Source organism: Propithecus coquereli, unplaced genomic scaffold, assembly GCF_000956105.1.
Source record: "Propithecus coquereli isolate 6110/MARCELLA unplaced genomic scaffold, Pcoq_1.0 Scaffold249, whole genome shotgun sequence".
Lineage (NCBI taxonomy): Eukaryota > Metazoa > Chordata > Mammalia > Primates > Indriidae > Propithecus > Propithecus coquereli.
In genome coordinates this window covers 1746590-1770889 of record NW_012148052.1, presented here as the reverse complement: position 1 = coordinate 1770889, position 24300 = coordinate 1746590, and the positions used below count along the sequence as shown (strand labels likewise).

Genomic DNA, 24300 nt, shown 5'->3' with positions numbered 1-24300 from the left:
TGAGGATCAAGGGACACAGGCAGAGGCCAACCCCAGAGCTGACTTTCTTCCAGGTGGAAGAGGCTCTGGAAGGGGGTGCTGGGGATACAGAGCAGCTACACCCATCAGACCTCAGAGAAGCTCGTCCTCCTGTCCTCACTTGCCCTGAGTGAGCCGGGAGAGCTGGCACCGAGCACTGGGGAAGCGGGCTCCGCGGGCCTGACAGCTCAGCAGTGGCAGCAGCAGTGGTGGCAGGGGCTATTCTGAGAGCTGGGAGGGGCTGGGGAGCTGAGACTGGAGGAGGGGAAGCAGCAGGAAGGAGACAGTCTCGTGAGGGCAGGGAGGGAAGTGTCACTGCAGCCCTGGGGTGGGGGTGGGGGTGGGGTTGTCTGCCACTGGCAGTGTGCCCTGGGGGGATTGTGCTGGTGTGTGCTCATCATTGGGAGAGGTTGGGCCAGTTCAGGTACCAAGGCATGCACTGAGAATGTTTGGGTGTATAAATTTGGTGACCCAAGTGTAAGTTGAGTGGGTAAAGCACACCCCTGTAAGTGTGTGGGCAAGCGGGTGTGTGTGTATTGGAATGCGAGCGTATTTAAATGCACAGGCAGGTGTGAGTGGAAGCGCGTGTGGAAGGAGGAAGAATGAATGGGGAAGCAAGCAGGGGCTTGTTTGTGAGCAGGATGAGTGTGGGCGTGGGAGGGAGGGGAGACGGGAGCCTGAAAGCAGGCGTGGGGAGGGGGAGGGGAGTGTGAGAGCCAGCTGGTCAAGGGAACTGTAGGAAGAAGGTGAGGATCTGTGTAACTGCACAGTAATTGCACTTGCCATGAGTGTTAGGCACGTGGCAAGTGTGCACCAAGTGAGCCAGAGTGAAGGGATGCGAGCGTGTGCGTGGCCAGAGCGGGTAGGACTGTGTGACTTGGGAAAAGTAGGAAGGGAAGCTATGTATGTACAACAACAGTTAACGAAAACCGCCAGCATTTACTGAGCACTTATTCAGAGCCTGGTGCTGACATTCATAAACTTACTTAATTCTTCAAATATCCTGTGAAGGTAGTGCTATTATGATAGCCATTTATAGAGTAGGAAATAGTGGCTTCGAGCAGATAAGTGACTTGCCCATACTCTTAATCCCTATGTTATTCTGCCTCATAATGAATGTGTGAGCAGGAGCCAAGTTGGGACTGAAGAAGAATGTCGTCAGTGTGCACTGGGGGTGTGCCGTTGAGTGTATGTGTGGGGGGGGACTGAGTGTGCCAGACGTGGGCCGCAGAGGAGAGTCCAGGCAGCAGCTGTGGACACTGGGCAGGGCAGGGGCCCTAGCAGAGCCTGAGTCAGCCTCTAGGGCATCTCTGCCAACCTGGTTTCCCAGCCCTGCAGTGGCAGCCTGTGCCAGGGCCCCCAGCTAAGGATCCTCCCAGCTCTGGTATGGCCTCCAGCAGGGCCCTGTCTCACAGCTCAGAACTGCGCCAGGGCTGGAGACTGGCAGGAGGCTTTCCCGGTCTTCAGGGTACCTGAAGGGGCATCCCCATGTGGGCTGCCCAGGCGTGGAAGGCATTATGCGAGCTGTGGGAGGGAGGTCCAGCAGTCATTTTAGACCCCTTGTGACTCTAAACAGAACCACCTGAAAGGTGTGTGTGTGTGTGTGTGTGTGTGTGTGTGCGCGCGCGCGCGTGCTTGCACGGGGAGTGGGCAGCCAACAGTTCCCATGCCCACCCTCGCCTTCAGGACGTGACTCAGGCAGATGCCACGCCAGGCATCTGCAAGCTGGGCCTGCTCCCCCCGGGTGGTGAGGAGGGGCACCTCTAGCCCTACCCTCGACCTCACCCTTGGCCCTGCTCCTCAGGTCCTAAGCTGGAAGGAAGGAATTTTTGAGAGCAGAGGACTGTCTCCTATGGCCTGGGCCCAGCCCTCCCGCTGCCCAGAGGACTGTGCACCTCCAGCCTCCCCAGGAGCGAGGTACTGGCTGGTGAGGGAGTCAGGAGCTTGGGATTCTAGTCCTGGCCATGCCTTCCACTGGCAAGTCCTGGCAAATCATCTTCACACTCTGGGCCTCAGTTTTCTGATTGGCAAAGTAGGAATATTGTGCTAACGGGACACAAGGTGTTGCTAGCAGGGCAGCAAAGTGGTCTGAGCAAGCAGGGAACTGAGACAAATGTCGGGAGCTAGGGATAGAGAAGGTGTCAGGGTTAAGCTGACATTTGAGCAGAGCTTTGAAGAACACGAGAATCTCTGATGGGGCATTGGGAAGGGAAAAGGCTGTTCTAGGCAGACGGGAGAGATGCCCTGAGCAAAGGCTGGCAGGTGCAGTGGTGGCTGGAACCTAGCCTAGCACCCTGTGGGATGAGGTCATGGACTGCTCAACCTCTCAGCTAGCCTCGCCTTCTGAGGTCACCTGATCCGATTAACATCTGACTCCTCCAATAGTCTATGCAGTAGGGACCTCATTTGTCTCAGTCGCTGCTCTCCTATAGTGCCCTGGACAGGGTCTGGTACATCAGAGGTGCTCAATAAATATCCGTTAACCAAACGAGCAGCTTCTCCCCAGACACCATGCAGGCAAGCGCTTGTTCCAACAGCTCCTGTGAGAACCTCCCACAGACTCTAACACAGCGGTTTGCCAAGTGTGGTCCCTTATGCATCACCTGGGAGCTGGCTAGAAACGCAAAGTCTGGGGCCCCAACCCGGACCTGCAGAACCAGAAGCTCTGGAGCTGAGGCCCGGCAATCTTAACAAGCTCCCGAGGACGGTTCTGCTGCACGTTAAACTTTGAGCACTGAAGCTCTAAAGCTATACCCAAAGGCACCATAAGAGCTCATGAAGAACCCTTTTGCAGATGAACAAGCTAGAACTGTGGCAAAGCCTGCCCTGGAACCCAGGTATTCTTGACCCATTCCTTTCCCCAGACCAGGCCAGGGCATAAAGAAGAGGAGTTTGCTTATCCGCCCAGTCAGGTTGCTGGAACGGAGACTTGGAAACGCCAAGGGTCTAGAAACAGAGGGCGGGGCGTTCCTCCCCGGAGTAGAGGGCGGGGCTAGCGCTCCGAGCCCCGCCCCATTCCCGTTGCCCCGGGAAACCCCGGGTTGTAACAATAACCCGCTGACGCGCTTCTGGGAGGGATCCTGTCGAGGCCGAGGGCGGGACAGCCCCGCCGCGGACCAATGGGAGCACTGGGGTCCCGCCCCCTGGCCCCCTCCCCGAGCGCCGAGCAGGGGGCGGGGTCGCGCCCGCTGCTCCTCCCCTGCTCCGTAGGCGGCGCTGTTGCGTGCAGGGGCTGCGGCTGGGTCGCCCGAGCTGGGAGCTCCGTTGCCCCCACCCCCAGCCCACGGGCGGGGCACCCGGGCAAGCCGAGGATTCCGCGGCCCGGGAGAGCACGCCCCGCCCCCTCCTTCGCCGGGTCCGCCCCCTCCCCGTCCCCCGCCCATCCCGAGGTGCAGCCGGCGCTGAGCGCGGCAGGCGCGGGAGCTGGCGCTGGAGCCGGAGCGGCCGCGGCGGCGGCATTCACGGGGCGGCGGCGGCGGCGCGGGCTCCGGCACCGGCTCGGGCTCCGGCATGGTGCAATCCAGCCTCGTCCCGGGAGAGCGGGGCCCGCGCGCAGGGCCGGCGCCCAGGGAGCGGCGGCAGCGGCGGTGGCGGTGGTGGCTGCAGGCGCAGGCAGGCGGCAGGTGCTAGAAGCAGGGCTGGGCGAGGTGTGTGCCCGCTGGGCTCCCGGGCCGCCGCCCCCTCACTGCCTGAGTCTTTCCCTCCCTGCTTGCTCCCCAGCGCGTCCAGCCCCCTGCCTCCGCACCCCGGCCCATGGCGCCCCGCAGTTGAGCCAGCGCCGCCAGGGACCCCTCCCGCGGGCCTCCCCGGGGCGTGCAGATCCCGGAGCCGCCCGCCCACCCTCCGCGGAGCCTCCCTCCCCTCCTCGCCCGAGCCGGGCGGGACCATGGCTGCGAAGCTGCGAGCGCATCAGGTGGACGTGGACCCGGACTTCGCGCCGCAGAGCCGGCCGCGCTCGTGTACCTGGCCCCTGCCGCAGCCCGACTTGGTCGGCGACGAGGACGGAGCGCTGGGCGCAAGGGTGGCTGAGGGCGCCGAGGACTGCGGGCCGGAGCGCCGGGCTACGGCCCCGGCGATGGCCCCAGCGCCGCCGCTGGGCGCGGAGGTCGGACCGCTGCGGAAAGCGAAGAGCTCCCGGCGGAACGCGTGGGGGAACCTGTCCTACGCCGACCTCATCACCAAAGCCATCGAGAGCGCCCCGGACAAGCGGCTCACGCTCTCGCAGATCTACGACTGGATGGTCCGTTACGTGCCCTACTTCAAGGATAAAGGCGACAGCAACAGCTCGGCCGGCTGGAAGGTGGGGGCGTCTGGCTGGGGAGGGGGATTGGGGACGCCGACTGGGGCTCCCAGGGGCTGATAGGTACATCTGGGCTCTGGGCGGGCCATCGGGAAGGGAGCTCTTTGGCACCCTCAGGGGTCACGGAGTGTGCGCCCAGGGCGTGGGGCCGGCCAGCAGACAGGCGGGGGCGTGCTGGGAGCAGCTGTGTGCGTGCTCCCTTGCGGGGAGGGACACGGAGTGGGAGGTCTGGCGGGGTGATGAGGGACTGCCTCTTTGAAGCGTCCCTGAGGAACATCCCCACCCGGTCCTTGGGGGCATAGCGGAGGAGCCCATTCTCAGGCATGGACACTGGGGAGCCTTCCCTTCCTCCCCTGAGTTTGCTTTGTGTTACTCTTGTTTTACCGTTTCTGCCAGGGCACCCTTCTTAAAGAGCTGGAATAATGACTTGGGGCCAGTGGCTGCTTTCCCTCCCAAATCTCTTCCACTGCCCTTCCTGGAGCTGTCCCCAGGGTGAAGAGCGTGACCATAGGCCCACAGTTCTTCTTGTGGTGCCGGGAGTTCACCCTAGGGCACCAGCCAGCCTGGGGTGGGAAACTTGGCAGGTGACCTGAGATTTGAGTTCTCCATGGGGCAGCTGCTGACCCCCCTTACCTGGATTGGTATGGGGGCACTGGTGATGACCCCTGCTGGTATGAGGGCAGGGTGTTGAGGGCTGGGGATCTGTCCTTGCCCACCCAGGCTGCCTGTCTTCTACTTCCCTGGCTTTCTGAGCCCAGATGCATTTAGGGATTGGGGGAGGAGCAGGGGTACCCTGCAAAGGCCTCAGTGCCAGCCAGTGGGAAGGGGAGAGCCATCTTGGGAGAGGACAGGGGCTTGATTGGATTGTGGCCTCCAGACCCACCTCTTCCCCTGGCCATCTTATTTGGGAATGCGATAGCCTGTGCCTTTGGGGGAGAGGAGGTTGGAGGGGGACTTGTGCCTAGGGGGTGAGTTATCAGGCTTCCTATGGGAGTGGGGGCCTCTGTGAGGGAACACGCCTATGTCAAGGGAGAGGGCAGTGCCCTGTGGTGGCTGCAAGCAGGGCCAGAGGAAAGAGGTGTGCTAGTGGAGGAGGGGAGGATGGTGGACATGGGCAGCTCTAGATGCCCATGGGCAGCATTGTAGGGACCAGGGTATCCAGACCTGGGAGCCCATGGCTCTCAGGCTTTGTGCTGGCAGCTTCTCTGTCTCTTTTGGGACAGTATGGGGCTGGGACACAGGCTGGAGGAATAGACCTAGGTCTCCTTTCCCATCCCCCTGGGTTCAGTCCCCACCAGAATATTTATTTCTCCCAAGTGTGTTCTGCCCTTGGGCTTGGCTCCCACCTCCCTCCTTGCTCCTTATGCCCTGGCCCACCTTCCTCTCCACTCTGTAGATGTATTCACTGTCCTCAAGCACACAGAGTTCAGGCAGCCTCCTCCAGGAAGCCTTCCCTAACCCTTTTTAGCTAGCTGAGGACTTCCACTTCTCTGGCCCTCTCCATGCCCATGGTGGGTTTTTGTTGTTTGTGTCCTGTCTCATTTCCACTTCCCAACCCACCTTTGGAAGACGGTGTTAATGTCACAGCCATTCTGTGCCCACAGCACCCAGCATAGAGCCTGACACCAAGAAGCCATCTGTGCATGTCTAGTGAAGGAGTGAGGAAATGAGCGACTGGTGAAGAGGATGCTGAGGCAGGGGAGAGTAGGCCAGGAGGGCTTCCTGCAGGAGGTGTAGCTCCCACTGGCTTGATGGATTAGGGAGTATAGGGAAAGATGGGAAAAGGGGACATGAGGCTGGAAGTCAGGAGAGACCTGCAGTTCACTGAGGCTCTTGGGCCAAGCTCTGTGCCAGGCACCTTCACACATCTCCTTTCCTGCTCTCAGCAGTACCTGAGGGGGTTTTACTGTGACATTTGCAGATGAGGGCACTGAGGCCCAGAGTGGAAGACTGCCCTGCCTAAAATCAGAAAGCTGGACTCCAGCCCAGGTGTATCTCCCTCCAGGGCCACCTGGAGCCTCTGGAACAGTGTCCCGCTGGCATTTGGGAGTGGGAGGGGGACACCGAAGGCATTTGAACAGAGGCAGATATAAATCGTAGAATGTGGTTGAGAATGTGCTTGGAGATGATTTAGTCCCATGAGTTCATTTCTCAGCCTGTGAGACTGAGGCCCTGGAAGGGGCTAGGACTCTTCTTGGGGCATCAGTGAGCGGCAGGCTCTGGATGAAGGCCCAGGTCTCCCGCCTGCTGATTGGATGCGGTTTCCACTGCACCACACTGCTGGGGACACACTGGTTCTCCCTGCGCTGGGCTCCCAATCCTGGGCTGGGGCATCAGAGAGGGAGCTTCAGTCTTGGGCTCCTGGCCTAGGCTGTGGCAGACACCACCCAGGCACTGAATGGGGCCTGATGCTGTCTCCTCAGTGGCTGGCCTCCTTCCATCCCACCCCCTGCACCCAGCTCCCCAGGGAGCTTCCTGCCCCTGAGCCCCTTCTCTTTTCCCAGTCACTTCCTCCAGGGGCCTGGTGGAGGAACCATCCCCAACTCCTAGCCAGTCTCAGGTTGACATGGGTACATCTCAGGTGCCAGGGCTGGGACCAGGGCCCATTGTTCCTTCCTCACTCCCCTCTCCCATGAAGGTGTTGCACTTGAATCCCTGGAGTGTACCTAACCCTGTTATATAGGGTGCAGGGACCAAGGGAGCAGGCATTGGACCTTCCTTCAGAATACATCAGAGCTGAGCCAGTTCCACACCCAGGTCCTGTGTTTTGAAGACAGGAAAGGCTGGGCTGGGGACAGGGGTATGGAGAAGGTGAGTTGGATCCCCTGGGGAGCCAGGGAGGTCCTCACAGAGGAGGTGACCCTTGATGTGGCCTGCCTTCACTGGGGAGGGGAGAATTTGGGAGATGGTCTTCCAGGGGATGTTGACTGCATACCAAAGGCAGGAAGGTGGAATTGTGGGTGTTTGATTTGGGTGTGCCAGGCTGGAAGCAAGGGCTCCAGGCATGGCAGGGAGGTGGCATGGGAAAGATGGAGTGGGCCAGATCAGGAAGGGTTGACAAGGAGGTAATTGAGTGGTACTAAGGACAGGAATTGGAGGAGACAAGACCAGCAGCAGGCTCAGGACACCCAGCCAGGCTGAGGCCTAAAGCAAGGCTGGGTTCAGTGCTGGGACTCCCCATCAAAGGGGCTGGTTGTGTTTCCCTCCAGGACTGGGATCTATGCTTAGACAGGGGGTCCCTCTCCCTCTGCAGTGTCCCAAAAGTGTAGCTGTCAGGGTAGAGCCTCCCACTTCCTCTCAGATGCTCTGGTCCCACTTTACCTTAGCTAGCCCTGGACTCCTCCGGGAAGCCTTCCAGGCTGCTGGGAGTCCTAGTGCTCCTTCGCTTAGCGCCCCTGGAGTTGTTCTGCCTGCTATTGTGTTTCCTGGCTGCCAGCTCCATTGGGAGCTCCCAGCCCAGGCCTGGGCGCCTCCCATTCCTGTCCCGAGGTCTGGTGGTGGGAAGGAGCGCAGTGGATGGGGACTTCCCTTCTCTCTCAGGGGCTGGGGCAGCCTGGCTGTGGATGAGTGGTGCTACCCCTGTCTGGCCCAGGCCCTGGCCCAGTAAGTTCCAGGTGGGGTGGGGGCCGGGAGGGAGAGACTGATCTCAGAGTCCAGGAGCAGGGTCCTGCTACAGCGCTGAACGGTGGTTGAGTGTAGGCCACCCCTCTTGGTCTCCCCCTAGCCGGCTCCAGCAGGGCTCCCTCCTCCTCCATTGTCCTCCGGGGATCCCCAGCCCCGAGGGCTGGTGGGGGTGTGGGAGGAGGCGGTGTGAGCCCGGGTTGGGGGGTGTCCTCACCCCCCTCTCAGCACGAGCGGGGGGCTGGCAGCTGCCCGCCTCCTGGGCACGAGCCCGTGCCAGCCGCTCCTGGCACAGTTGCTGGCACGCCCGGCAGACTCCCACGGCCACCTGCTCACACCCACCCACGAGCGCTGGCGCGCTGCGGGCCCTTCCGGCTTCCCGGGCCTCCCGGCGCCCCTCCCCCGCCGCCGTGCCCCTGCGCCCCCACCCCGTGCTCAGCTCCCCGCGGACCCCCTCGCTCCCACCGCCCCACGGCCGCCCCCCTCCCTGCGCAACTTGGGGAGCTCGGGAGGCGGGGCGTTGGGAGGACCCTGGGGTAGCCATGCCGCGGGGGAGGGGGACGGGAGGCAGACAGACCGACAGACAGGGTGAGGGCCCCGCCTGCCACCTGGCGCCGCTCCAGCGGGACGATGGCGGGCAGCGCCGTGCCAGGCGGTAATTGCAGACAGACTAATTTAAAGAGATGAGACGGTTATTTTTAACTCGCGTTAAGGTAATGAACGGCGCGGGGGGTTTGCGGGTTCGAAAGTTCAGCGCCCCGAGCCCCCACTTTCTGTGGGTCAGGGCCCCCTCTGCACGCCAAGGGCTCCAAGCCTCTGGACTGACTAGAAATGAGAGGGAGGTCGAGGAACAGGAGAGGCCCTGCCAGAGGACAGGAGGGGGTGGAGAGCGGGCTGGGACAGAAGCGCCCACCAGCTGAGAACATGTCCCATCAAATCCTCAGCACTGCTGTCCCAGGTGGGTTGGTATCCCTGTTGTCCAGGGGGGGAAGTGACTTGCCCTGAGGTCACACACCTGGGAAGTGGCAGATCTGGGAGTTAGACCCCCTTCTGACCCCCAAACTCAAGCTTTTCCTGTGCCATTGGGTAGGATTGGGGTGGGGTGGGGGCTGGAGAGAAGGGCTTGGGTTTGGACTCTGGAAGGGTTAGGGGCTTGTTCCTTGCAGCCCACCTTCCCCTGTCTTTGAGTGGCAGCTGGTGATGGCAACCATGCGGGATCCTGGGGGCTGTGGAAGCCGGCCTGTGTGTGTCTTGTGAGGGTTGAGGGGTGGTGGCAGACTGCGTGTGTGGCTATGAGCCTCTGGGAGGTGTGTGCATCAGCTGTAGCGGGGGGGGGGGGGCCCTCCTCACCTCAGTTTCCCTTACATCCCAGCTGACTCACTTAGACTCCTTCCCTGCTGCAGCTTGCCTCCCAGGTGACTGCCTGGGGAGCAGGACAGGGTGGGGCTGGGACTGCCTAAGCATTGCTGCCCACTCCCTCCACCTCCAAATTAGACTTCAGGTCTCAGAAAAGGTGGAGGGTCATGGAGCCCAATACCCTAGCCCTGCTTCCTCCCCAGCTGAAGCTCTTCTGCCCCCCTCCGAGTGCTTCCAGTGATGAGAACTCACAACCTCTGGGACCACCCGTTCTGTTGCTAGACAAGCTTAAAGCTGTTAGGACTTCCTTCCTTCCTTTTCCCCAGTAGTGGCCCATCCTCCTGGAGAATCACTCAGGATGTCCTAGTTCAGCCCTTTGAGTCAGCTGTGGAGTCAGGGGTAGGTGGGGTGGGGGGTAGGGGGATGGGTGGACAGAACACCTGTGTGTGAACTAGAGCAAAGCTCTCTCCCCTTTTGGTCCTTAGTATTCTCGCCTGTGTCCAAAGGGCTTTAACTTGGTCTCACGGCCTTTCAGTGCTGTGACTTATAAACCCTCTGGTTCCAGGAGCCATGAGGCATTCATTGGACAGGGGGCACATAGTACTGAGAGTACTGTCCACCTGTGAGTACAGGTGTGGATGCACTTGAACTTGGTGCTCCTGCTTAGAGATGCCTGCCCTGCCTGTGGCAGTACCCAGGTGACAAACATTTTCTAGGCACAATGAAAGGAGTGTTCATGGCAGTCCCAGCTGGCCCCCAGAGCAGGCAGATGGGGGGGGGTTCAAGGTGTTGGGTGGGCATAGCTCAGGCTCTGGGACCCGGGTAGGGTGCTCAGGGGGACAGCTGGATCTGGAGCTCCCCCCTTCTCCTGGCACCCTGGTTACCGTGGAAACCAACTCCTGTTTGGGAGGGTTTGGCTGTTTGCTGTCTCTCCCCACCCCCCAACCCATATGTGGAGGTGGGAGGGGGACCAGGTGGTGTGTGGGGGAGGGGCCTCCCACACCCTCCCCCTAGGGCCTCCCTCTTTACGGAGAGAAGGCTTTCTGGTCTCTCAGGGGGGTGCCTCTGGTGGGAAGGGGAATGAGAATTGAGAGAATGAATGTCTAGGTGCTAGGCTGTCAGTTGGGCACTTCACATAAATTCTCTCATTTCATCCTCCCCAGTCTTGCCATGTATGCATTAATAGCCCCATTTTGCAGTTGAGGAAATGGAGGCCCAGAAAGGTGAAGTCACTTGGCCAAGGCAGAGCCTGGATTTAGACGCAGACTTGTCATCTCTACCACATTTTTGTCCATCTCCCAGTGCCAGTGCTGTCTCAGCCCCACACGCCAGCCAGCCTGCCCTCCTGCCCTAAGGCTCTCTCTTATTCCAGAACCACGCCCCCCCCCCCACCTGGCTCCCCAGTTCTCCTGGGAGCCAACCAAGTCCAAACTTCTCTGTTTGGAGCCCTGGGCCCTCAGCTGGCCTTGTCCATGCCCTGCCCTCTCTCCCACTTTCCCTACCTCCTCTGATCTCAGGCCACCCACACGTTGCCACCTTCACACCTGACACCAGAGTTCTCAACCCACACCCCTGCCGTCATCACATGCTCACCAAGGCAGCCACCGACTTTCCTTGACTGATCCCTCAGGACACCCTTTACAAACTGGGTGGAGGGCTTGGGTGGTTTGAACAAAGACCCACCTTCCAGGTGCTTCTGGAACCCAGTATATCTCCTTGAGAATTCCTGCCTTAAATCCTTAGTTCATAAGCCTGGCTTATGATCAGAGTCACCTAGAAGCTTTTGGACAGCACAGGTTTCCAGTCCCTATCTCAGACCCTCTATATCGGGGTCAGCAGGTGGGCTCTGGAATCTGTATTTATCAGGTGTGTCTGGCGACGGGTCATTGTGAACCAGTGCCTTAGATGGTGGCTTCCTGGCTTCCTGCTTGTCCCCCTTCTCCTCCTCCCAGAATGGACCAGCTCCTTCTCCATGCAGGCTGCCCAGGTTAGGCCACTCCTCTCCTCCTCACTCCTTTGGGGTTCTCCTGAGATTTGAACCCCATGCAGTCAGCTCCACAGGACTGAGCCCCCGCCCTCGCGCCTTAGGATTCATGCAGTATAGGACGCAAAATGGAGCCACAGCCAGGGCTGATGTGCTTTGCAATTGAGAGCCTTTGGTTGCAGAAAGGAGGGAAGGGCTGCCCTGGGCTCCTGGAGCCCCTGGGCATGGGGACCGAGGGCCAAGGATGGCCCCTGGGGGCAAGGCCAGTGTCTGTGTGGTTATAAATATCAGGAAGCCTCTCTGGAACTGGAATGGCGAGGAAACTGAAAGTCACAGCCACTGCTCTCAGCTCCCCATCTGCTGTATGGCCCAGTACTGTTCCATCCAGTCCTGGGGCTTTAGGACGACTCCAGCCGCCCTCCCATCTTCTGACCCTTGCTTTAGCCACACTGAACTATTCCAGCTCGGGCTTCAACCTACCATGTGCCATTACATACATTCTTTCATTTACTTTCACAGCAACGCTATGAAGCTGGTGTTTTTGCTATCCCCATTTTGCAGGCGAGGAAACAAGAATGAGAGAAATAAGAGGCTTGAGCAGTGTCCCACTGTACGTGGCACAAATGAACCTCTCCCAGGCTAACTCCACCCTAGCCCAGTGCTATGGCCAGGCCATTCCAAGCTGACCTTCTCCCCCTCCTCCTGCCACCCCTCCCCCCAGTCATCCTCCCTCTGCTATTCCTTGGAGTTTGGCCCTCAGGTTTCTAGCCTGGGGAATGGCCCTGGGGCCCCTGGCTCCCTTTCCCAGACAGAGAGCTCCCTGAGCACAGGGGCAGACCAGCTGGATGTCCCCAGATCTGCAGGCCCCAGGGCTGACAGCAGCTCCCTCCATCCACTGTAATCCAGGGCTACATACCACACAGTACTGCTCAGAGGGGAACTGGACTGGCTCCCTGACCTTGAGGCCCCAGCCTGCAGGTCAAACTGGGGAGATAAGATGAGGACACTGATTCTGATTCAGGATAAAAACTGCTCAGGTTCATGATGGAAGGTCAGATAATGAGCCGGTGGGTGTTTGGAGGTGGGGGAGGGGAAACTGACAAAGGAAGTCAAACCTTCAGGACTCTTTGGGGAGCCCCTCAGGGTCTGGCTGTGCTGGCCAGAGCCCAGCTGAGGCTAGAGACACCAGTGTGTGGCCTTGAATGGCAAGCCCAGGAGCTGGCACTCTGGGCCGTGGGGGTGGGAATGGCACGGGCAGAAAGATCACTCAAGGGTAGTGTGGAGAGACTGGCTCCAGCACCCAGTGTGGACTTGGTAATGGGGTCCAGAGGAGAAATCGAGTCTGAGATAGGGTGGAGGCCCAGAGAGTCCAAGATACCAGGCCTAAGGCCATGTGCGGCACCCTTTGGTGCTTTGAGAATCTCTTAGCCATCTGGTTAGGAGCCTTGGAGGCAAACAGGGGAGGGCAGAACCTAGCTCTGCTTACCCTCTGTGTAGCCTTGGGCAACTCAGCCTCAGTTTCCTCCTCTACAAAATGGGATAATAATAGGTCTATGCCTAAACTTTGTTGTGAGAAATCATCACCGCTATTCATTGCTCTGAGAAAGGAAAGGAACCACTGCCCTGCTGTGTAGGGTAGGGTTCCCTAGGCCCTGACCTCCCGGAGACACTGAATTCTGTGTGCATGCGTGTGTGTGTGCATGTGTGTGTGTCTGTGTGTGTGAGTGTGTGTGCACACGCGCTGGAAGAGAGGGGAGGCCTTCCTCTAAGGCCTCCCTTTCTTGTCCCTGAGCCCTAGGTATCAGATATTCAGGATGTCCAAGCTCCCTCCTTCCCCTAGTTTGACCCACTAGACTCTAGAGCCTTTCCCATGGCCCTGGGAGACAAGCAGGGCAGGTTTTAGGCCTCCCATTTTCACAGATGAAGGAAATGATTTGCTCAAGGTCCCCCTTGAACCCAGAGTTGCCTACCCTAGGACATTGGCTCCTCTTCTGGCAGGCTCTGTGACCTTGGGCATGGCCTTTCCCTCTCTGGCTCTGTGTTCCCCTCCCCCAACACTCTGGGGAGCTGCAGGCCTCCTCCTTCTCCCTCCTGTCTCCTCCCTCTGTCCTCAGCTGGCCTCCTCCTCCTCCTCCTCTTGTAACCTGAGCTGGGGCTCTGGGGGAAGGGGCTTGCCCTCTGCCAGAGGCACCTGCCAGCTGAGCAGATGTGCGGGGATGGAGGCCCTGGGAGGGGATTGAGGGCTCTTAGCCCGGCAAGGCTGGGGCTTGGCTCAGCACACCCAACCCCGGCCTCTGGCCTCTGCCCCTAGGGCTTACCCTGAGCGCGTGTTCATTTTTCAGTGGACATTCTCGGCACTCCAACATGTCCTACAAGGACCCCTTAGTTTCCAGGAGAAGACAGATGGCAGATGAGGGCTGGTGCCCCCAGCTGGGTGGGTTGCCCTAGGCTCTGGGAGCCCCTTGGCATGGGGACAGAGGGCCAAGGGCGGCCCCTGGGGGCAAAGCTGGTGTCTGTGCGGGTGGCCGTGCCCCTGGGAGAGCAGATGGTTCTCTTGGCACCATGCCCACTCCTCCTTTTTCTCCCCCAGGAGCCAGCCTGCAGGGCTGGGGCACAGCTGCTGGGCCCTCCCCAGAGCTGGCCCAGGGCAGGGCTGGGTGAGGTCACTGCAGCTGCTCCTAGGGCCTGGGGCAGGGGAGTGGGAGGTGCTGCCTGCAGAAGGAAGGAGGGGGCTCAGACCGAGAGGAGAGACAGGGAGAGGTCTCAATGGCTTTGCATTTAGGGATTCTGTTTAATCCTGGATGAAGGAGGAAAGGGTCTGTGAAGGGGTTGCTGAGCCAGTGTGGACAGCCTTCCCTATCCCTACCCCAGGCTCCCCCTGGAGCTTCTGCCTGGCCGCTGCTCCTCTCTGGCCTCCGCTCCTCTCTAGAGGTGTCTTAGGGCAGGAGGAAGAGCAAGGGCCCTGGGTGCAAATTCCTGCACTCCCACTTATATTGTGCGACTTTGGGCAAGTCACTTTGTCTCTTGGAGCCTCAGTTTCTCATCTGTAAAATGGGGATAATAAACCAACTCAGGTTATTACAAAGACTCATTGAGGTGATAATTGTTGAGTGGCAGCACAGTGCGTGGCACATGGTAAGTGTTTGGTAAATGGTAGTCCTTCCCTCCTCGCTTTGCTGAATTCTCCCAAGGAGGCAGAAAGTACTGAGGAAGGTGGGTAGGTGGTGGAGGCAGCAGGAGCTGCAGGGGAAACTAGGAGGGAGGGGACTCAGGCAGGACCTTGGTAAAGGCTGGGCAAGGCTTGGAGCTGTGGCCTGAGTTTTTGCTGAACAGAAACTGCACAGAAATGCCAGTCCTGAGCGGTTCATGGCTGCCAAGGGCTCTGTTGCATCCGCAGACTTCCTGTGAGCCAAGGATTGCCCCACAAAGTTCAAGTCGCGAGGCAGACTCGTACGCTGTCTCACTCTGGTTTGCAGTTAGATCTCTGCAGTAGCATGGATGTGAGAGCATCTCTTTTTGGGGGGCTTGCAGAGGGGACTAGGAAGGTGCCATAGAGGTGGCCTTGATGGAGGAGCAGGAACTGGTGGAGCAGTGAGAAGGGCAAGGGTAGAGGGAACAGAGTGTACAAAGGGACAGAAGTGTGGACATCTGGGGTGGCTGGAGGCCCACGTGGGCCTAAGGGAATGGGGGTGATGAGGCTGTAGGGCTGTTGAGTGTCAGTCTGGAGTTGGACCCACACCCATGGGTGACAAGGAGCCATGGGCTTCTGAGTAGGGGTGAGCTTGGACTTCTGTTGGTGGTTTGTTTGCTGTCCAGACTGGGTGTTTGGGCTCTGCTTTCTCAGGGCGGAGTGGGAGGGAAGAGGGGCAGTGCAGGGTGGGGCAGAGAGCCTGACCCTTGACCCTATGCCTTGCTTTGGACATTTGGTTCCTCCTGGGCCCCTGTCTTCGCACTTCTGTTCCACTGCTGATCCTGAGCCCACTCACTTGCAGACATCTGTGGCCTTATGCCCCCAACCTGCCCTTCTCCACTGCTGTCCCTAGTGCCAAGGATTCGCACATGGCCTCAGACTCCTGAGGTCATCTAGTTACCTCTTCTGCCAGGAAGCCTGCCTGGACTGAGAACCCTAGCTTCACCCTGGGTGGCAGGGCAAGTGACCCTTGGGGAGTCTGTGGCTCTGTTTGACACAGGTGTGTGTTCCTGGGCCAGGCTGGGGCCCCAGAGTGGGGTGAGGGGCATGGGTGGGATGGGGGTGGCTCCTGGGGCTTTGAGACAGGCAAGGGATGAGACATGTGAGATCCTGACATGTGGGATCTCAGCCAGGTCTCATCTCTCCCTGTGGATGTTGGGGCTGTTACCCCCTTTACCAGGAGGCCAAGGTCACTTGGATGAAGTTGGGATTCCAGCCCCTGCCCTTGACCTTTCTTTATGTAGGAAGGGAGGGAAGGAGGGAGAGAGGCAATGGGAGTCATGGAGAGGATCAGAGCTCTCAGTACAGCAGCATAGGTGGTCTCTGCTCGTGGAGAGGCAGCGAAGGGAGGGGCTGGGCTGGGCCTTTTACTGTGATGGAATCTGGAGAGGCATCCACTCCTGACTGTGGGCTTGGGCTTGGGCTTGCGTGGCCAGAAACAAGACCCAGGACTGAACTTGGAGGATCCGAGAAGCCCCCAGGTACAGGGTTGGTGGTGGATGGGGGCGTAAGGCTTGGGCGTGCTGTATCAGATGACATTCAGGAGAGCTTGGGCTTGAGAGCCAAGGCAGGAATGGCCACTGGGGTGAACAGCAGAGCAGAGTGTCCCCTGCCACATTGAGGGTAGGGGTGGGAAGAGCCCTTGCTTTGGAATCCAACAGCCCTGGGACCCAAACCTGGCTCCAGCATTTTACAGCTTCATGGCCTCAGGAATCATTTAACCCACCTGAGCCTCAGTTTCTCCCCTTTAAAACAGCAGTTCCTACTCACAGGATGGTTATCAGGATTAAAACAACCTAGCCTAAGTCTGGCACGTAGTAGGTGGTGCCCTTCTCCTGCCTCAGTGGTGTGTGAGAGCTGGCTTGTGCCAGCTCATGAGAACTGATCATGTACACTTCTTCCCAATTCTGCACTCAGTGACTTCCTGCTGGCAGCTTAAAAGTGGCTATGATAGGAGTACCCATACCACAGAAATCAGCAAAAGCTACAAATCACACCAGGTGGGTTTTTTGCCTCCTGGAGAGCTGGTTGTCAAACATTTATCAACACACCACTGAACGTGCCCCCAAAGGGTAACCTCCCCCAGCCCAACTACCCAGGACCTCAGAAAATGGCACAGAGAACATGTCCCATAATCCATCCTGTGGATCCTCTTTAGCCCTAGTAGGGACAAAACAGGAGGCGGGGCAGTAGTGGAGCTCTGGCCATGCCCAGCAACCTAGAACGCAAAGTCCATGGGCCCTTCTGGGCCTGGGGGAATTGGATGTAGTTATAGCACCAGGCAGCCCTTGTAGGCAGGGGACAGCAAATGGTGGGACTTCTCTCCACACTCCTCCCTTACCCCCAGAGATCCAGCAGGCCCTGGCTGGAGAAGTAAGATTGGATGAGGTTGAGCTGTCAGAGAATGAAGCTGTGTGTTGGAAGGAGAAATGAGGTTGTACTGGAAGATAAACGAGGTTGTACTGTCAGGGAATGCGGTGGTACTTGGAGGCAAGGTGAGGCTGCATTATTAGATAAATGAGGTTGTACTGTCAGGGGATGAAGTGTACTTGTAGGAGAGATGACGTCTTGCTGGATCAGTCGGGTTGCGCCGTCGGAGAACACAGCCACACCGCAGGAGGAAGGAGGGCATCCGACTTAGAGGATAAATGAGGGTGTCCCGCTGGATAAATGAGGGGGCCCGTCAGGTGAATGGAGTGCTGTTAGCAAATGAGGTTGTACTTGCTGGATAAATGGGACTGGTGTGCTGGATAAATGGGGTTGTGCTGTCAGACGAATGCATTACTGCTCGTGGACGAAGGGTATCCTGGGAATAGATGAGGGTGTCCTGCTGGATAGATGAGCTGCCGCCACCAAATGGATCAGACCCTGTCCATGGGAGAGGCACCGTCAGCAAGGACGAGGTTATTCTGTTCCCACTGGGACTCCGGGAGCGTCTCCTGGCCCAGATGGTACAGGCCAGAGGGATCTTGGTGTGCGCAAGCCCTGGGTTCTCCAAGTCTCTCTGGACAGCGGGGTGGGGTTCGGGGAGGGCAGCTGCACCGTTTACCCTGGGAGTCCTCCTTCACCTCTCACAGCAGCCCTAACCCCTCTCTGCGGTTCCTTCTGCGGCTCATGCTGTTCCTGACTTTGTCCACCCCACCGCTCATTTCTCGCTCTCACCTACATTTTCTCTCCATTCAATTTGGAAAAGGCCCTGTGTGTGCCAGCCACTGCCCAGTCTCATTTAATTCTCCCTACGACACAGTATCACTCCCCTTTACACACACGCACATTTTCTCTATCATTTATTCATTCAACAAACAGGTGCCCAGTATGTACCAAACACCTGGGGTATACAATTTAAAAAAATGGACAAGAATCACTCATGAAGCTTATATTTTAATATAAGGGCAACCAGACCAATAAAAAATTAAACCAGAGGATAAATACATTATATATTCATTTAGAAAGTGATAATTGCTTTAAAAAAATTGTAGAGAAGGTTCAGGGGGCAAAGAAATACCAGGGAAGAGGAGCAGTTTTTAGGAGAGGTCAGGATGGGCCTTGTTGCAAAAGGTGAGCTCTAACAAAGATTTGAAGGAGCTCAGAGATCTCTGTGGGCACCGGGGGAAGATGGGACCACGCCTGGCAGGCTGGAGGAACAGAGGGAGTGATGGAGCAGGGCGTCTGAGAGGTCACAGAGGGTCATGAGTGCCATGGCAAGGCCTTTGCTCCTTACTCTGAATGAGATGGAGGGTATTGGGGAGATCCGGGCGGGACTGGACATGATCCCAGTTATTTAAAGGGTCACTCCAGCCACTCCTGGAGTGCTGCAGGGAAGTGAGGGTAGAAGCAGGAATTGGAACTTCAAAGCATCTTGCTCCAGGGTGGCACCGCCCATGGGCGATGGAGCTGAAAATGGAATCTGGATCCGGCACCAGAGCCCATACACTTTGCCCTGTGCCAGCCTCTTCTCCCTGGGGGATGAGGCCTGGGGGACTGGTCTCCCTGGCCCAGGTTCTGCAGGAGAATGGGGTGGGTGGGCGTGGGATAACACCCATTATCCTTTCCTTCTGCCTCCAGATGGTCTCCCTGGGGCCCCAAATCAGGGAGGTCCTATCTCTCTTAGGAACATGCTCTGGGCCTGGATGTGGGGCCCCAGAAGCCAGGCCCAGCTCTGGGCACCAGGGGAGCCCGGGCATGCCGAGGCTGTGGCTGTGGTGGTGGGTTGCTAGGTGACTCCAAGAAGGAGCCCTGGTTACTGCTGCCTGGCAGAGGCCTCTCCCTCCTCTGCCTCCCTCACCTCCTCCATGGCCTCTGGCCTCCCAGGAGGCCTTGCAGGTGAGCCAGAGCTGTGATCAGCACTTGCCACTGGATCTTGGCAGGGAGCTGTGATTGGTACCAGGTGGCTGGCCCCTGAGGCGCCAGACTGGGCTGCAGGGCCTGGGCTTCTCTCATGGGGCACAGCCTTGGTGCACACCTGGTACAGAGCCCAGCTCAGCAGTCAGGGGCCTAGATCCTTGCCCAGCTCTGAGCCACCTCCCCAGGTGGCCCCGGTCAAGGCATGGCAGCCCTCTATGCCTCCATTACCCTGACCAAGGGGCTGGTTTTCTGTGAGGGAGGGTGCTGAGTGGGCAGGGCTCCAGGTCCTCCCACTCCCACCCCCGCTGGCTTGAGTGTGTAATGCCTAACTTTTGCATTAGATTCCATTTATGGAAACAGTTCCACTACTTTAAGAAAAAAGTCTGAAAACCTCTGGAGTGGATGATTCCAAGAATTTTCAGTGTCAAACTGAAAAGGTCCCCAGAGTACAACTTGCCCATCTCCTTAGTTTACACGTGGGGAAACTGAGGCCAGGAACTCTCCCTTTACCTAGGTCAGACTTGGTGAGTGAGAAGTCCTAGGCCCACATCCCTCCTCTGCCACCAGGTCCTGGGTGACCTTGGGCAAGTCCTTTGTTTTCCCTGGGTTGGACCAGACACAGTTTCAGGCTGGGGCTTGAGCTCCCAGGGGTACCTGGCTGGATAGGGGACAGAAGGGGAAGGGCACAAACCTTCGTAGGCCTGCAGCATGTCTTCGTGGTAATCTAAAACATTTTTATGTTTATGAAAGAAATGTGGATTATGAAGTACATGCAGAATTTTCTTGAATTCTGAAAAAGAAGCATAAGGCTTGTAGGAAATTTTGACCTTTCATCATGCCCCCAGCCTCCCCATGCTACCAGCTTCTAGGGACAGTTTACATGGAAAACTTGAGGAACACTGGAGCACTGGCTTCCTAAGATTCTTTGGGAATCCTCTGACCTGTTTCCCTCTCCCATGGTGGAATGTGATGTCCTTTAGACTCAGAGTAAGACCACCCTGAAATCAGTACCTGGCTCTACGCCTAACAAGCTGCGTGACCTTGGTAAGTCAAACGACTCTGAGCCTCACTCTCCTCATCTTGAGACAGGGATCACCATTTGCCATAAAGAGTGTGTGAGATAAAGAACTTAGAGTGCCCAGGGCTGAATGGGCAGGTATTGGCCAGTTGCTGGCACCTGGTGATGTCCTTCCTACTTCCCCCCAGCTCTGAACCAGGCTGGCACATTGATAGAGGAGTGGCCTGCTGGTCTCCAGCTGGAGAACTGGGGAGGTGGGAGGTGCAGCCTCTGGTAAGCCAGACAGTCCTATGGGGGAGAACTGAGGCCTCCGAGGACCTCAACACAGGTGTGGGGGAGGGGCTGGGGAGCCAGGTGCAGGGGCGGGAACAGGGAAGGGGGTGTCTACTTGAGAGAGCACCACTCCCTGGGGGTCCAGCTCCCCTCCTCTCAAGGCCCCAGGAGAAACCAGGCAGTGCAAGGCTGCCAAGCTCCAGCTGTTGCCACCCAGGGCAAGAAAGTGCCAGAGACAGTGAGTATGGAGCCCTGAAGCATCAGTACTGGGAGCTGGGGGTAACGGGTGGGAGGATACGCTGGGCAACAAGAAGGCCTCCTCCTCCTGGAGACTTGTGGGGAGGAGGCGGAAGGGACAGTTCTCACAGAGCAGTGGCTACGAATGTGCCTGGGCAGATTAGCAGGTTAAGAGCAGGTCCACGAGCTGGGCAGGGCTGGAGTGGTACCTGGCACCGTTGCCTAGCTGTGGGGCCACGGGCAAGTTACAGCATGCCTCTGGGCCTCTGCTTCCTGCTCTATGGAACGGGATAATGCCAGCTTCCCAGAGTTGTTGGTGCCCAGCACAGCTGTACTCAGGGCATGATATTAAGGAGTTGGACTCAGAGCAGATCTGTTAGGTGATCCAAGAGGTGAGGTCTTCTGGCCAAAGTAAGGGATGTAACCAACGTTTATGATTACCTGGTGTGTTCACCAAACACTTATTCTCACACATTATCTCACATAAGGATCTTACAGCCTTAAGATGTGGTTACTGAATGTAGCCCATTTTGTCAGAGTAGTTCATGAGGCCCACAGATATTTGAGTAAGCAGCCCATGGTCACACACAGCATCCTGCCCAGCCCACTGATACCCAACCCCGTGCTGTTTCCACAGCAGTGCCTGAGCAAGGAGGTCAAGACCACCAGGTGGGAGGCCCCAGGGGTGGGGCATGGCGGGCCCAGCAGAAGTTCTGCGCCAGGTTCCTGCGGGCAGCCAGGCCAGTGGAGCTGTGGACTCCTTGCCTTCCTTTATGCTCAGGACAGGCCTGGCAAAAGCAGGCAGTGACATGAGGAGCACTGGAGACTGGCATAGCAGAAATGAAGAGGAGGAAATGGACAGAGGTAGCAAAGGTGACACCCAGGGAAGTACTGAAGGCAGCAGAAAGGGCTACGTAGCCATGGGCAAGCCACTTTGCCTCTCTGAGCCTAGGTCTTCTTGTGTGTAGGTAGGGATTATGCCACCTACTTTTTAGGGGTTTGTGAAGGCTCCACCAGGAAGGGGCTTTGAGGGCAGGCAGGCAGCTCAGGAGGGATGGGTGGGCTGTAGCCCAAAGGGCAGGCTGCAGAGCTGGGCTGGGGTTCGAGGTCTCCATGGCCAAAGGTTATCCTTCCTTTGAGGGGCTTGATGGGATCCAAGGCCTCTGTGGAATTTACAGGAGCTCAGAGGAGTTGGGGGGAAATCTCTGAAACGTCTCGGGCATATACCCACCTTGGAGACCCCCAGCCTACTCTGCTTTCCCTGGCCAGGCCCTCCCAGCAAAGGGTTAACACTCTTCTCTACCTGCAGTTGCATTTTAAAGACACGAAATTAAAGCAGGTAATTTATTCTCCCCACACACGAAAGAGCAATTAGTTCTAAACAGGGCTTAATCAGTCACCGCGAGATTGATTTCTGGAGCCCTGGGTTTTCGGGCTCCTGGCGCCATGCCAGGCTGGGGAGGGAGGGGGGCGGACAAATGAGCCGCAGCAGCATGAGCCCTTACATAATCTGCTGGGGGACCCTGGCAGCCTGGATGGCCCCGCCTCGGGCTTGGCTGAGTTGGGGAAAAGGGGTCCCCGCAGGCTCGGAGCAGTCCTCAGGGTTGGCCATGCCCCCAGGAAAAGGCTAGCCCCAAAGCTCAAGCCTCGCCCTCCAGGCAGTGTCTGTGTGGGGGTGGAGGGTGGGTACTCTGGGTTTGTCCAACCTGGTACTTACACCTGCCCCCCTTCTCCCAACCCTCTCACCCCATCCACCCTTCCATGCTCCCTATTTCCTTCCCTCCCCCTTTGGCTCTCCTCCATTGTCTTCTCTCATTTCTTCTATTTTCTTCCCCTCCTCGTTCCACCACGACCCCCTCTTTCCCCACGGCCTCCTCACTTCCCACTCCCCACCCGTGCCCTTGTCTCTGCCCACAGAACTCCATCCGGCACAACCTGTCGCTGCACACGCGTTTCATCCGCGTGCAGAACGAGGGCACAGGCAAGAGTTCGTGGTGGATGCTGAACCCGGAGGGCGGAAAAACTGGCAAGACCCCGCGGCGCAGGGCCGTGTCCATGGACAATGGGGCCAAGTTCCTGCGCATCAAGGGCAAGGCAAGCAAGAAGAAGCAGCTGCAGGCACCCGACCGCAGCCCAGACGACAGCCCTCCCGGCGCGCCTGTCCCAGGGCCGGTGCCCGCTGCGGCCAAGTGGGCCGCCAGCCCCGCCTCGCACGCCAGCGACGACTACGAGGCGTGGGCCGACTTCCGCGGCGGCGGGAGACCTCTGCTCGGGGAGGCGGCCGAACTGGAGGACGACGAGGCCCTGGAGGCCCTGGCGCCGTCGTCGCCGCTCATGTACCCGAGCCCCGCGAGCGCGCTGTCGCCGGCCCTGGGCGCGCGCTGTCCCGGGGAGCTGCCCCGCCTGGCCGAGCTTGGAGGCCCGCTGGGGCTGCACGGCGGCGGCGCGGGGCTGCCCGAGGCTCTGCTGGAAGGCGCGCAGGACGCGTACGGGCCTCGGGCCCGCGCCGGGACCCCGGCCTACTTTGGCGGCTGCAAGGGCGGCGCTTACGGCGGGGGCGGGGGCTTCGGGCCGCCAGCGCTGGGCGCGCTGCGCCGCCTGCCCATGCAGACCATCCAGGAGAACAAGCAGGCCAGCTTCGCGCCGGCCGCCGCGCCCTTCCGCCCCGGGGGGCTGCCCGCGCTGCTGCCGCCGCCGCCCGCGCCCAGGCCCGGCCAGGTGCTGGGCGCGCCAGGGGAGCTGGTGCTGGCGGGCGCGTCAGCCGCCTACCCCGGCAAGGGGGCCGCCCCGTACGCCCCGCCCGCGCCCTCGCGCAGTGCCTTAGCCCACCCCATCAGCCTTATGACGCTGCCCGGCGAGGCGGGCTCCGCGGGCCTGGCACCGCCCGGGCACACTGCCGCCTTCGGGGGCCCTCCTGGCGGCCTCCTGCTGGACGCGCTGCCGGGGCCCTACGCGGCCGCCGCCGCCGGGCCGCTGGGTGCTGCACCCGACCGCTTCCCGGCCGACCTGGACCTCGACATGTTCAGCGGGAGCCTCGAGTGCGACGTCGAGTCCATCATCCTCAACGACTTCATGGACAGCGACGAAATGGACTTCAACTTCGACTCGGCCCTGCCTCCGCCGCCTCCTGGCCTGGCCGGGGCCCCGCCCCCCAACCAGAGCTGGGTGCCGGGCTGAGGGCCGCCTCCCGCGCCCCGGGTGTCCCCGTCCCGTCCCCAAGGGGCCTCTGTCTTCCCATCCTGAACCCCGGGTCCCCGTCCCCATTCTAGCGCCCCAGAAGGCAGCCCCAGCCCTGCTAGAGACCTCAGAAGTTGACCGCTGAGGAAAGTGGGAGGGAGGGGCTGGGGCACCCCCACCATTCCTGCCCAAACTCCTGCGACTTGCTCCCCTCCTCCTGCGGCAGGAAGCCTGGGAGGAGGCTGAATTCTGGGCTGGGTGGGAGTGGGGAGGAGCGAGGTGGGACGCCTGGTGAGGACGCTGGTTGGGGAAGCCAACTAGGAGATGGGCCATGGAGGGGGGCAGGGGGCGTTTCCGGATCTTCAGTTTCCTTTGCAGAGCCCTAGCTGTGACTCCTCCCCCACCCCCAACTGCGATCTGATTCCCAATTGACACACTTTCCCACCGGTCTTAGCCTCACTCGCCCAATGCCAGCAGCCCTCTTATTGGCCATGGCCTCCCCCACGGTTCAGCCCCTCCCTCCCATCCTTGCCGGCCCTCGTTTCTCCCCTACCCGGTCGGAGTCAGTCCTTTCCAGCCCTCCCACTCCCAAGTGCTGGTCTCAGCCTCTCCTGCAGGCCTCAGTCCCAGATCCACCCCCAAGCCGTCACCCCTTGCTGCGCGCCAGTCCTGGCCCCTCTCCCATATTTATAAGTGTCCGGTCGGGGCGGGCGGTGGGCGCGGCGTCCCCGGCGCGTATCGTAGGCAGTGTACCGTGGCCGTGCCGTCAGCGTGTGCGTGTG

General features: G+C 59.3%; 1 protein-coding gene across 1 annotated transcript; it reads left to right on the top strand.

The window, feature by feature from the left end:
- The first annotated feature begins 3904 nt into the window (after nt 1-3904).
- Nucleotides 3905-23518, top strand: FOXO6 (forkhead box O6). The gene is made up of 3 exons (XM_012646706.1): nt 3905-4318; nt 22259-22841; nt 23040-23518. The coding sequence occupies exons 1-3, from the start codon at nt 3905-3907 to the stop codon at nt 23516-23518; spliced, it is 1476 nt and encodes a 491-aa protein (XP_012502160.1).
- Nucleotides 23519-24300: the final 782 nt, after the last annotated feature.

Coding starts and splice junctions, on each gene's coding strand:
- FOXO6 (XM_012646706.1), top strand. CDS start 3,905: ATGGCTGCGAAGCTGCGAGCGCATCAGGTGGACGTGGACCCGGACTTC. Junction 4,319..22,258: donor ACAGCTCGGCCGGCTGGAAG/GTGGGGGCGTCT, acceptor CTCTGCCCACAG/AACTCCATCCGGCACAACCT. Junction 22,842..23,039: donor GGACGCGTACGGGCCTCGGG/CCCGCGCCGGGA, acceptor TGCCGCCGCCGC/CCGCGCCCAGGCCCGGCCAG.